The sequence below is a fragment of the Triturus cristatus genome, chromosome 10 (genome assembly GCF_964204655.1).
Source record: "Triturus cristatus chromosome 10, aTriCri1.1, whole genome shotgun sequence".
NCBI lineage: Eukaryota > Metazoa > Chordata > Amphibia > Caudata > Salamandridae > Triturus > Triturus cristatus.
Window position 1 is genome coordinate 1203988399 of NC_140593.1, and position 13983 is coordinate 1204002381.

At 42.2% G+C, this 13983-nt stretch overlaps 1 protein-coding gene across 1 annotated transcript in view; it reads left to right on the forward strand.

The window, feature by feature from the left end:
• The window catches only part of LOC146797065 (adiponectin receptor protein 2-like), a 324514-nt gene that overhangs the window by 30781 nt on the left and 279750 nt on the right, over positions 1 to 13983 (forward strand). The window contains exon 2 of the mRNA XM_085631498.1: positions 3241 to 3412. Within this exon, the coding sequence (XP_085487624.1) occupies positions 3241 to 3412 (172 nt within the window). The remainder of the gene's footprint in view (positions 1 to 3240; positions 3413 to 13983) is intronic.

A 13983-nucleotide genomic window follows, 5' to 3' on the forward strand; every position in this document is an offset into this window, starting at 1 on the left:
AGTCATATATTATGTTCATTCTTTTGCCAAAAAGCCTACTTGTTTATCTCTGATAGGTTTTTCAAGCGACTGCATACCTGTTGCAGAAACTTGCCCTTTTTAGATATAGAGTGTGTCTAAATTTAATTCAGAAAAAGACAACATGTAGTTTACCTGGAATATAAAAAAGTTGCTAACCTTGTAAAAAGGTTCCAAGCCATGTCCTTGAGTGGGTAATTCTTGAGGTGCCCTATAATCACAGAACTTGTTTGTAAACCTCAGTTGGCTTCAAATGGCTTTTTCTAATATCCTGCTGTTGTGAATATAAATGCCACAGGGCTCTATCCAAATGCATCTCAATGTTCAAAGTATTCATAGCCACAATATTGGGAGTGCTGATCACATATTAACTGCTAACTGAGAAACCTTAGTACTCTCCCGCTTGCTTCACTGTTTTTGACTTACTCAGCGACCTTATGCTGCATTTATTTCTCTAATGGCCCAACTAAAAAAAGGGTCTTCGTATATTTTAATGTATAGATCGCGGATTAGGCATCTGAGGAGTATATACATTGTTGAGATCCCAATGCCTTTGGTATCCACTCTAAATAGTTTGCTCCCTCTTGGATCTTTTGCTCAAGCACATTAGACCAAGCTTTCAAAATATAAACGGCATGAATACCCTTCCTTTATATGCATTGTAACTCCAACCACTATCTTTTTGAGGTTAGTGCAGTGATTGCATTTAAGCAATCCTCCCCAGTGACTTTACACCCTTTGGCCAGAGAATTAAGTGAATAATGTTTTTGGTTTCCTCAGACTGTGCAGATATAAATGTCTTCATTATTCTGCTGCTGTTCTATGCTAGAGCATGCCAAGTATTGAAAAAAGGCACTTAGATAATGGTAGGTTAGCATTCACTACAGTCAGAACTGCCTTTGCAAACGAGTGTATTGTTACTTTCGCTCTTGCCTTTGTTCAGCTCTCTGTTGCTTTTCAATTAGATTTGCACTGTACAGATAAAATTACATACATACATACATACGAACAACATACAGATGTACATAAATTGCTTAAGTAAAGGTGGTGTTTACTCTTCTACTAAAAGTGTTAATTTCAACCAAGTTACCTCCTTAAATGTAGATGAAAGTAGGCCACACATTAGCTATTTTCTTTCTACATAATGTGACTTTAATAAAGTGATCTAATTTAAAGTGAAGGCCAATATTTACATTAAATAGGGCTAGGACTAAACTACCTCCACAGTGAGAATGTTTGTCACAATTTCAAGTGACAAAATATTACCCCGCCATATTATCATATCCACATTACCAACTGCCTCAATATTGTGAAAGCAAGTATCTATGGGTAAGCATAGATTTACCGTTCTTAATTCCACATCTGCGTAACATGATGATGCCCATGTTTTCAAGGTATATAGATGTGGAGTTAAGAATAGTGTACATATTCGTACCTTTGTGATATTCATATTGTCAAGGTACATAGATTGGAGTTGAGACTATGCACCTATGTATACTTACCTTCACAATATTGTGTAAGTCAATACCCTGGAAATTATATTTTGATAAGACGATATTCAAAACTCAATTTTGTAATAGGACAAATTCGGATAAATATGGTCTTTACTTCTTATGTGGGCATTGTGTAATATTTGCCCTAGCTTACCAGGAATACGAAACCCCCTCTTATGTGTTTTGCAGAGCAGTGCAGCGATCGTGAGCTGTAAGTCCAGTATAGCCCTGCAGGATGAGGAGGAAGAGGATGAGGAAGGGTTGATCGATGACTTCAAAGTCAGGACAATTCCGCTCAAGACTACCACCTCTAAAGAGAGATTCAGGCAGTTTGTCTTGAAGGTGAATATTAACTGCTGGAAGACCAGGGGGTGTGTTGTACATACATGTAATACAAACACTGCAGCATAGTAGCATATTCTTGGGCATTCATTGAATGACAACCATTCATGAACAAGATAGTACCACTGAAAATACACTGGCCTAATCAAATGTTAAGGCGTATGTCAGATTCATGGGGATTCACTGAGAGGCCCATCACTCAATGTCAGGTTAGTATCACTGTAAATGTTGTGGCATAATCATAGGTTACAAAGTGGATTATACCTTTTGGGATTCGTTGAGAAGTCACTATTCAAGAATAAGGTATTATCCCTGCGAATACAGTGAGAGTTCCCCCACTCAAGGACATAGCATAGTGCCAGGGAATTTAGTTGCAAAGTACATATGGTAAGATATAGATCATAATCATGGAAATGTATTAAGATGTTCACCACTGAAGGACAAGGCTGTATTGTATGGAATTCATTTGTATTGGCAACAAGTCAGAATTGGGTCCTATTCCAGGTGATTCTTTGATATGCCGTCACTCAGGATCAAGGTAATGTTGTTTGGATTTCATTGGCAGGGTCATAGGTCACAAAGTAGGCCATGCGTCATTGGAATCAGCAACAGGATCTTGGGCCAAAGGCTATCCACAAGAATTCATGACTGTGGCTCAGGCCTGGAACTAAGGAATGTTCATTGGAGGTGTTTAGTGCCAGTTTCACCAACCAAGGACTAGGCAATCAACTTTTGAATTCACTCAAATGGTCATAGGTCGCAACCTGGTCAATTGATAGTGATCCCTCATTAAGAGCCTGGGCTTGACCACTGCAAGTCAATTATGTGAACCAAGGCTGCATGACAGTTTATTTCCCTTGGACTTAATGGACAATGAAAAGGGTCCAGACAGCAAGTCAAATAGCTAAATTGTGGAGGAAAACTAAAAAAGACACAGTTCATGCCTTTTTGCATATAACAAGGACTGTTCAATAAGACCCATGTCTTGCCCCCTATCTGTCATATAGGAAGGACTAGCGGCCAGAGCCCTCTGGCAAATAATTAGTGGTTACAATGCAAGGATTTTTATTATGGCCTCTGGCATGTAATGTAAGAACTGGAGGCCAAGGCTCAAGCGATGACCTCTGAACGTATGAGGTCTGTATATTTACCCCAGGTCTTGGCTCCTGAGTTTGCACCCTGACATGCAACAAAAAGGCTTGAGGTCATGATGCAAGCCTTGCTTTTTGTCATAATGTGAGTAATAATTGCAAAGGCCCAGGTCTTTACACTAAGCTTGGTAATACTACTGCCAATCTCAAGCTGTTGTTAAGCAAATGATACACGTTGTTCATGGTGCCCTCTCTAACTGATCGATAACAAACTCCCTTTTTCCTTCTCTCATCAGGTCTGGGAGGGGCGATGGTCTGTTTTGCCATATGACCGGCTGCCTGACTGGCTGAAAGAAAATGACTTCCTGTGTAATGGGCACCGCCCTCCCTTGCCCTCATTCCGTGCCTGCTTTTTAAGCATTTTTCGGCTACACACAGAGACAGGCAACATCTGGTCACATCTCCTTGGTAAGTGTAAACCTAAGATGGTAGCTCAGGGCGCAAGGAGCCTAACCCTTTCGCAAAGCTGTTCCTTTATTAATGAATTGTTGATTCATAACTGACATTTACCTTTCTCCCAACTGAAGAATCAGGTAGGGTTTGTCAGGGTACTAAGTTGCGAGCATCAAGCAAAAATGTATCAGATTCCATTGATACCAAAGGCTGTTGTTACTGTATAGGTTGTATTATAGTCAATTTGAACCGTGTCTAAGTTCAGAGGCACCAGTGACAGATACTGTAAAGGTCATATTACAGTCCTTTTGACCCATGTCTGACCCATTGGCTGGGTACTTTGCCATCTTTGTGGATTGGAATTCTGTGGTGTAAAAGATCCAAAACATTTCGCTGATGGCTATCTCTGCTGTCTAAGTCCTGTCACTTGTATTTCTTCAGCACTGAATCTATCATAGTTTCACTTGCTTGAATTTCACTAAGTAACCAGTGGGTCTGTCACACATTCACATGCTTGCATCATTTCCACTAGTCAAGTTGGGAATCCCACATAACGTTAAATATCAACAAACAGTGTTAAAAGGCCACAGGACCAACAGCAGGTTCTGTTTAGCAACATATCAACCCCCTTTAAAACAACTGAAACTTCAGTCAATTAGGTGGCTGTGCTAAGCTCTCTGCACCCCATAGAAGCCATCATTGCGTACATTTCTACTGCATGTAATGGTTGTGTCCCTGGAAAAGCTCTGTTCTTTACTGTCGCAAACCTTACTTTTATTGGATTTTGGTCTGCTGTTGTTAAGATGGGAATCCCACTCCTCATGCTCCGTCTCTGTAAATCAGTATGGAGATTTGCAGATCAAGCAGAAAGCAAGAATGGAAAAGGGGAAGAGGAGCAAGAAATAGAGACACACAAGTGGTTATAGTTAACTTCAGAAATTTAGTTAGGAGGAAGCAGGCACAGCCAGATAGATGAGGCTTGGTACTGAACATACAAATACATGAGTAGCAAGGAACTAGGGTGCAGCGATACAATTGGTGAGGGAATTTGAAGGGAACATATTTTACCAAACTCAAGACATCTATGGCAGCACCGGTGTATACAGTCCCGGCAATGATACTGAAGGCAATCCTGTTGACAGTTCATTCAGTGACAGCAGACCTTACCTTCTGCCTTCTGAGGAGGTTCCTCAAGCTAATTTGTATTTGTATTGACACTGTAAGCTCAATTGACAGTGCAGATCCTGTATTTGTAGTTGGAACGGGATTTAAGGAAACAGGGGCAAACCTACGACATAGTGTACAGCCCAGCACACCAAGATGCTCACTACATGCCTTAGTAAGAGGAAGCCAAATATGGCGAGTCACCAGAAGATAGAGACACAGAGGTTCAACCACAAGGATTCAAAGAGAATTCTTCTTAGGGTCCCCCATTTCAGTGTCGCAATACAGATTGTGTTAGTCACTGTGAACCTTGGTGATATTACAGAGAACCTTCGGTGGGGAAGTTCTAGTCACTTTCTTTGCCACCTCTAGTACATGATGAAAGCCTTCAGTCGCATCATCATTATTCTTCCAAGTGGCCACCACCACAGCCACCTCAGCAACATATTCCACTTTCACTTCAGCCACAGCTCTCTGTACTTCATATGCCATGTTATCCAGACCAATTGGCGCAGATTCCAGTGCACCAACCAGTACCCCCAACAGCAAGAGTTGTGAAAGATGAAGGCTCACAAGATGGTGTTCAGGACACAGACCCAGATGAGAGGAAAATGAGGTCTTTGTTGACAAACAAGAGAATGACGGCATTCACCAGGATGAGAAAGAATAAAGAAACGTTATCCATACTTAAAGAAGAGGACACTCTCACAATCAGACTCTCCATCAGATCACATCATCCAGTTCCATTCTTTGCTGGAAAAGATTGACTAAAAGGTTTTTCACAATCATCCCATGTGTTTGATGGAACAGCAGTGCCTTTTGATAGGACTTCAAAGAGCACCCCAGGAAGACGACGAAGTACATCCATATCCTGGATCATGTGTGGAAGGAGGGGTTCAAATGTATGACTAGTTTCAGAAGGAGTGCTGGTATTTTTAAAAACATCTCTTAGTGAAGTCCTCAAAGATGTTTCCCTGTTGGTTGAATGGACCTGTGTTGGTTGACATGAAGCATTGAAAGGGAGAAGACATCAACAATACATTTATAACTTGTGAAGCCAATGTAACTTCACAATAAGGAGCAATAAGGACCATGAATCGCCACATAGGGTTAAAGGGATTTTGGAGTTACAATCTATCAGTATATAAGCAGACCAAGAGTAAGTTTAAAAATACAGCAGCAGAGCAGATAAGCTGAAATATCTCAGTAGATTAGGCCGCAGTAAAATGAGACACAGAATTGTGATAGCCACACAGAATCATCTACCCAGGGTCTCTAATTAGGGAGCCTAGAAGGTGTCAGAATGATTAGACTTTAGTAGAAGTAATGGAAGAAGGAAATAAGTGGTTAGCATAATGTTTCACATTTGCAAAAATGAGAGAGGCAGAGAGGTCTGTACCTCTTGAAGTCTAAAGGGAACCTCTGCCTCCTCTGTGTGAACACCAATTAAATGTATCAGGAGATTCAGAAGCGTCCTTATCTCCTTTCATACCACTAGGAACCAACCAAATTGTTACATGAGTGCATCTGCAACATTCCTTCAGCATACATGCCAACCCTTCTGATTCAGGCGGGAGACTATTGATTTCAAGGCTAGTCTCCCGTCTCCTGATTCCTGCATGCAAAAGTCTGATTCCTCTGGGAGCTTCTGTCGTCAGAGACTAGACTTGTGTGACCCGGAGTATGCACTGCAAGGAACCTGCTCCTGCAGGCCTGTGCTCAACATTTTTTTTTTCGCTCTATGCCTTCCCTCTCTCTTTCTCCGTATATTAGTTATGCTTGCATTTCTAATATCCGATCCTGCAGCAGCACATTTACAAGTCCCATACATGACAATAGATCCGATTCAGGCCTCAATAGAAGCCAATGGGAGAAGTACATTCTTCCGATAATTTTGTTAAAATCTCCCACTTTTTTCTTCTAAAATGTTGGCATGTAAGCTTCAGTTTCCCATCACATTGAAACTTGGACTGTAATTCTTAACCTTGAACATTTCTCCGTTCTGGTACATGACGAGCAGGCCTTTTTTAAACATTAATTATCCACATTCACTGCCAAATTCTTCCCTTCAGGCCTCACTATCAGCAATCTAATTCAAACTATAGGCCTTTCTCTAACTAACGTGAATCATGATAATACACCTGCAAAGAAACAGAAAATATGCCTGCAAGGCAAAATGCATTTTAATTGAGGCCTGTAGTTAGGCTAAGTTAAGTTAAGTTAACAGTTAATATGCACTTATAAATATGAGATTATACATACTATATAATGTCAAGAATAAATGTAAACGTGAATAAGAAAGTACATGTTTATACGTTCCAACTGTACATTAATGTATACATGTATATATCTCTAGCCCCTAAAATAATTTTAGTCCCTTAATGCATTTAACTGCTTTACACCTGTTAATGAAGTTAAGGCACTCAGTGAATATAAGGTCAAATATGAGTACATAATTGAATATTTGTGACGTATAAGGGTAGAGCCTAATTTGCACTGCTCCAATCTCCCCTTTAATGGCAATGTTAGCCATCACAATCAACACATGAATATTATCAGATGAGACCAGCTCAAAACCCTGATGTTTTCAACATTTTTCCTCTGGAGTTTTCCATGTATTTCATCTCGTCATAAAATGTACACTGACTCCTCTAATTCCACATCCTTTCTCTCTCTTTTTATTCTCCTCCTTTCCTATGTGTTTCTTTTCACTTCTATACACTTGTACCCCTTAAACACTACAAACAGACAGATTGCAAAAGGGACAGTTATGACAAGGAGTCTCAAAATGGAGCCAAATATTCCACTCCCAAGGTTTCCAAACCACTTGCCTACTTCTGCAAACCCATTTCCAGTCGCTTCCCAAGCACCTGTAGCTTCCAACTCCTTTAAATCTCCCTTTAAGTCTGTAATATTCTTAATGTATTTTTTCACCTACTTGCTCTTGTCAGGAATATAGGTGCAGCATTGCTGAACGTTCCACCTCTGGCAGACTGTCTTCCTTTGTGAGAAAGATGCCTAACGTGAGGCGGATTCTGCATCACCATTGGCCTTATAGCTGTAATTTCAGTGTCCATGGACAACAATGAATTTGCAGTTCTAGTTGCTATCTTATCAATTATAGTGGACAACTTTATAATTTTGAGATCAATCAGAACTACTCCTGCAGAAGGAATCAATGCATCAAATATAACTCCAATCATTTCAGAACCACTGCTATTTCTTTTTGTTCTAACTTGTGATCCCCGCCCTGGATCATCTAAAGGTTCTACATGATAAATCTTCAGGCGACTATTGCCACTTAACATGTGCCATACCGCCCTCTGGGAAATGTAAAATGTGCGTGATCCCCACAAACATAATAGACTCCAGGAATTACTGAATCTTGATCTCACATGAACAATGGCCAATTTCTCCCAAATTCAAAAATGTGATCACAATCACTATTTCCCTTAAATTATGTATGAACTGCAGATTTACCTCTAAGCACACATTATTTTCTCTTGTGTTTCCTCTTTAGCCCACTGATTTCTATACTTAATATCCCTCCCTGTTTCCCATGTAGCATCCATTACCCTTCTCCTATCTTCTACGGAATCTAGCAATTTTTTTTTCAACATCAGTTAAGGAACAAGTCAAATTATGCCTATGAGCAAAAGCAGTATCTAGCGTTGCTATGGGTTTTAATAAACAATCAGCTGTATCGATCTCTTTGGCATTGGGGCGGCGATTCAAATTCTTAAACATGGTAACTTCAGAAAGCTGTAAATCCAAATTCTAAAAATAATAGTGAAAATCACCCTTTTCCATAAAATAGACTCATTAAAAGACTACATGTAATACCATATGAAAGAGGAATATGGTGATAGGTAATCCCTTCTGCAGCTGAGGCGGGTAACTGCGTGTCAGTCTTAGCGTCAATATATTCATAAAGCAACTTAAACATTTGAGGAAATGTCTCCTCTTAATGAATCTACATGTAATGACTTAAAGTCAAATGTAACCACACTATCATCATTAGGAATTGGGGTTCTATGGGTAGTCTTAGACCTAAGTTCAAATAAATTAGGAAGTGTAAGTGAATATAACCCTAAAAGCAAAAATTAGTCCTACAATAATAGCTATCAATACACCAGCTGATATACGCCTACATCTATTAGTAATACTGGTTTCCATGACTTCCCTAAAATCAGACCACTGAGAGAAATCTAACCTCAGTATGTTTCTACTTGTGCAAATGGCAAAACAAAGTCCATGGATCGAATGATGAAATTGTTTAGAAAGTTTTCGTGAGTCTTCCCTAACCCTACTCCGTCTTCTTGTAAATGATACTCTTACGCTCTTTCTGCTGCCTCAGGTATAGGGAATTTTCTTAATTCTGAAATGAAAACACAGATCAAAGTTCAGTGTAAAGATCCTGCCAGTGACAACTCAGGTCAGTCCATTCAATAGCAAAGCAAATTCAAAACATAGTTCAGCAAAGAGCACAGATTCACAAAGGTTCAACTGGGAACTCACGGTTAACCTCCAAATCACAGAATCTCCTCTCTGTGTCATTTGCTGAAAAATATGTCCATTCAAGGAATGAATACCTCTGACAAGGTACCCTAACTCTTTTTGATCTCCTGAGTGCAGATCGTTCATCCTCACTGTCACTCAGACCAGAATCCTCAGTATCCTCTGGGGTAGTGCTTGGTACACATTCTGCAGGCAGGCGTCAGACCTGATTCCAAGTTTGGCAGAAGGGATACTCTTTCACAAACATGACAGATATCCCATCTGCCACATTACAAATTCCATAGGATATAAAGGAATTGTAATTTGGTGGATGGGATATCTGTCACGTTTGTGACGGAGTAACCATTTCCGCCAAACTCATAATCAGGCCCTTAGTCTCTCTCCCTCTTGCCTTCTTTGCCAGCCGTCTCCAGCTTCCACTCAGCTTGACACAGCACTATGCCCTCCATCGAGGTCTGAATCTGGCTCAATCAGAGCCACAGGCCAAGACTCTCCTATCTCAACCCCATATGTCATCTCATCAAGACCCCTCTCTACCCATCTGCTACCTCTCCCCCCGATAAGGAGAGCTAAAAGGTGGATTTGTGAGGACGCAAGTTTTGCAGCACGGCTGCAACCTCCATAAAAGTGGCAGTGCCACAGCCCTTTCTAGGAAGGTACAACCGTGCCTTGTGGGATTCATACTCCACTTTGCGGACAACCTCCCAAAAGAACACCAGGAAGATATCCTAGAAGTTGTCCAGGAAGGGGCAATGGTGTCAAATCAAGACATCAGGGCAGCAGCGGACTCTTCCATTCTAGCTGCTCACAGCTACTGCCACGGAATTGCTTTACTTTGGCACGCATGGCTGCGATTAACTTCTCTGAAGCCAGACGTCCAGTTACGTCTGCAAAATGTACCCTTTTCTGGCTCCACCCTCTTCGGTTCATACACCGACGATGAAATGGCGAGAATGAAAACGGAAATGGATACCTTAAAAGCGGTGGCATTAGAAAAATCTAAAGAACGATGTTCATTCCACCCTTACCACTGACGGTTCTGTGCACAGAGGGTTCAAACCCCTCAATGGCAGTCAAGCAAATTGCAACAATATCAGCAACCGTACCAGTTGCAATGCAAAACACAGAGAGGTCGGCACTCCCAAAAATCTAACCAGGGAGGACGTCAACCCGCTGCAGCAAAACCCTGAATTATCTCTTCCCCCTCTTCTGTTACCCACTCTGGTAGGGGGAAGCATTGTAAATTATCTGGCAGAGTGGCAAAGCATAACAACGGACGCCTGGGTCTTGAATATTGTCAAACATGGCTATCATCTCAGATTCACTGCCCCGCCACCATCCATTCCTCTGAGGTCGTCCACGTCTCGCCTCAAGCTTTTACAAGAGGAAGTCAACACTCTGTGCCACAAGAAAGCGGTGGGGCCAGCCCCTCGAAACCAACGAGGTCAAGGTATCTACTCCAGATACTTACTAGTGCAAAAGAAAGGCAGACAAGAGTTCAGAACCACTACCAATATGCGGTTCTCCCATTCGGCCTCAAGTCAGCGCCCAGAACCTTCTCCAAATGCATAGCGGTGGTGGCAGTGCACCTTCAGAAACACAAAATCTTTGTATATCCCTACCTGGACGATTGGCTGATCAAAGCATCCACATTCACAAAAGCCCAAAAACATTTCCTGTGGACGTGCGATCTGCTACATCTCTTGGGTCTGCACTTCAATGTTCAATAGTCCACATCATCTCCAGTTCAGATTCTACGTTACTTAGGAGCTACCATCGATATGTTGCAAGAAAAGGTGTTTCCTTCGGAGGAACAGCGGTTATCCATTCTACGAAAATGTCTCAATCTTCACTGGATAACCCATCTATCAGTATGCATAGTCTCCTCGCTCCTCGGCTCGATGGTCTCCTGCATATTTCTGACTCCCAATGCTCGCCTCCTCATGTGTCCTCTCCAGGAGTGCCTAGAAGACCAGTGGAACCAGTTCTAAGGGGACTGGGAGGACAAGATCACCCTCTCAACTCATGCAAAGGAATCTCTTCAATGGTGGTGTTCCCAGAAGACTCTCCTGAGGGGAATGCCTTTTCACCACCATCCACCAACACAGACCTTGGTCACAGATGCCTCACTGGTCCAGTGGGAAGCCCACATGGATCACCTACAGATACAAGGACTATGGTCCTCAAGAGAACAGACATGTCATATCAACCTTCTGAAACTCCAAGCCTGGCACTCAAGGCTTTTCATCCTGCATCCACGACAAACAACCTGCTTGTTCAGACGGACAATACAACCATCATGTACTACCTGAACAAGCAGGGGGTTACACGGTCCAGAGCCCTGTCGCAAGAAGCCCAATTGATCTGGCACTGACTCATCTCCACAAATCTAACGCTGGTAGCTGCGCATCTGCAAGTGGCGCAGAATATCCACGCAGAAGCCCGCAGCAGGGTTCGTAACAAAAATCACGAGAGGGTACTGAACAAAGAAGACGTGCAAGGTATTTTCAGCTTGTGGGGCATACCCTCTACAGATCTATTCGCCACAGAGGAAATCATAAAATGCAGCGACTTTGCCTCCAGATTTTACCATGCAAGGTCACTTGGGAATGCCCTGTGGATTGACTTGTCGAACAAATTTCTTTACTCTTTTCCTCCAATACCACTAATACCGGCAGTCCTGCACAAACTGACGTCCACGACAGCCCAAATGGTACTCATTGCCCCAGAATGGCTGCGACAACTGTGGTTTCCGGACTTCCTTCATCGGTCTAGCCATCCACATATCAGGCTGCCTTGCAGACTGGATCTTCTCACAGACTTTGGAGGTCAACTGCTAAACCCCAGCCTTTCCTCCTGGAGTTTGGCAGCATGGCTCCTGAGATAGTGCAGTATGGTCATCTAAATCTGCCTCAGGACTGTTTGGACATTCTGAAAGAAGCAAAGCGACCATCTACACGAACAACTTATGCTTTTCAATGGAAACGATTTTGTATTTGGTGCTCCTGCAAACAAATTGATCCCACTTCTTGCCAGGAAGAAGTCATTCTCCCATATTTATTACACCTTGCCAAATCTGGCCTGTAATACTCCTCAATCACCAGTCCACCTCTCTGCTCTCACGGCATATAGGAAAAGTCCTTCCCAAATCTCTTTCTTTAGGGTCCCAGTTATTATAGATTTCCTAGAGGGGTTAAAGACTGTTTTCCCTCCCATTAGACTGCCTTCTCCTCCATGGGAGCTCAATGTAGCACTATCTCGCCTCATGCTTCCTCCCTTTGAACCCATTCACAAAGTTACATTACAGCATCTCACATGGAAAACTGCTTTCCTGGTAGCCATTACGTCAGCTTGGAAAGTTAGGGAGGTCCAGGCCTTGTGCACCCATGAGCCTTACTCGGCATTCCATTCCTCCAAAGTAGTGCTGGGCACTCACCCTAAGTTTCTCCCTAAAGTGGTCTAAGATTTCCACGTAAACCAGACTATCGCTTTACCCACGTTCTTTCCAAACCATTCGTCTGCAGCGGAGAGTGCTCTCCATTCACTGGATATTAAAAGGGTGTTAAAATTCTATTTGGACAAGACCAGGGCCATTCGTAATTCACAACAGTTGTTTATCAATCACGGTCCAGTCCGCACAGGTTTAGCTACCTCTAAACAGTCAATATCTAGGTGGATTGTGTCTTGCATTCTCTGCTGCTATCAGCTAGCCAACAAATCTCTTTCTGGTAGGCACAAAGCTCACTCTACCAGGGTCAAGGCAGTTACTGCTGCCCTAATGAGGTATATTCTTTTAGCAGACATTTGCAAGGCAGCATCTTGGAGGTCAGTCCATACATTCATTAGGGGCACTACTGTCTGGACACAGATGCTAGGACAGATGCACAAGTAGGACAGGCATCCCTCAGAAATCTGTTTACCTAACGGGGTTCTTTCCTGGTATTTTCTGTCTACTCCACCGCCTTAGGGGGGATGAGCTTGCTATTCTATTCAACACTTATGACTATACATGGAAATCCCCTATGAGAGAAGGTATAGTTCTCCAGTATTTGGGGTGTCTTTCATAGATTCACATGCTTGAATATTCCCCGTCGTCGAAGTGGGAGTCCCACGGTATATATAAAAAGCAATAAGTATCATGTATATATACATATACACATACCTAACCACATAAGAGTATATACATACCCAAATAAACATATATATATATAGTTCAAATAACATATCAAGTTAAAAATACCATAGGATAGCATTGAGACATAGGAAAGCATTGAGAAAAGAATCACTTTGCTAACATATCACTGTCACTTTATAGTCCAAACTCCAGCCAATCAGGCGCTAGCACCCTCTAGAACCTTCTCCTCAGAGGCTCAGGCCCTCAGATTTTCTACCGCACGTCGTGTGAAGGGAGTCTCCCTGAGCTCTGCTCAGTTCTTCATCTGGTTTGAGGTTTTTTATCTCTCATCATGTCTGCAAGTAAGAAATCTCTTTTCCGTCCTTGTTCATCTTGCGGAAAGTCAAGACTTTTCTCTGAGGATCCCCATGAGAAATGTATTTATTGTCTGTATCCTGATCATAAGGTGGCCAACTGTAAAATCTGCAGAACTTTCTCTCAAAAAACATTGAAAGATAGAGAAGGTCGCCTTTTGATATGGCTTCAAAAACTAAAGGACACAGACAACCCCCTTTCTGAGGTGGAAAGTGTAGCCTCTGTCAAAACAGGAGTCTCCTCAAAGCGTGGAAGTGTCCAGGACTTGCCATCCCCTTTTCTGAAAAAGAAGAGACTTCACCTTGAGGAAGTGTCTACAGGCAAAGTCTCTGTCTCCACGTCTGCGCCCCCGAGACGTAGCTCTCAGGCGTCTTTGACTCCGTCAGCACATGTTTCCAGTCAGAAACTTTCAAAA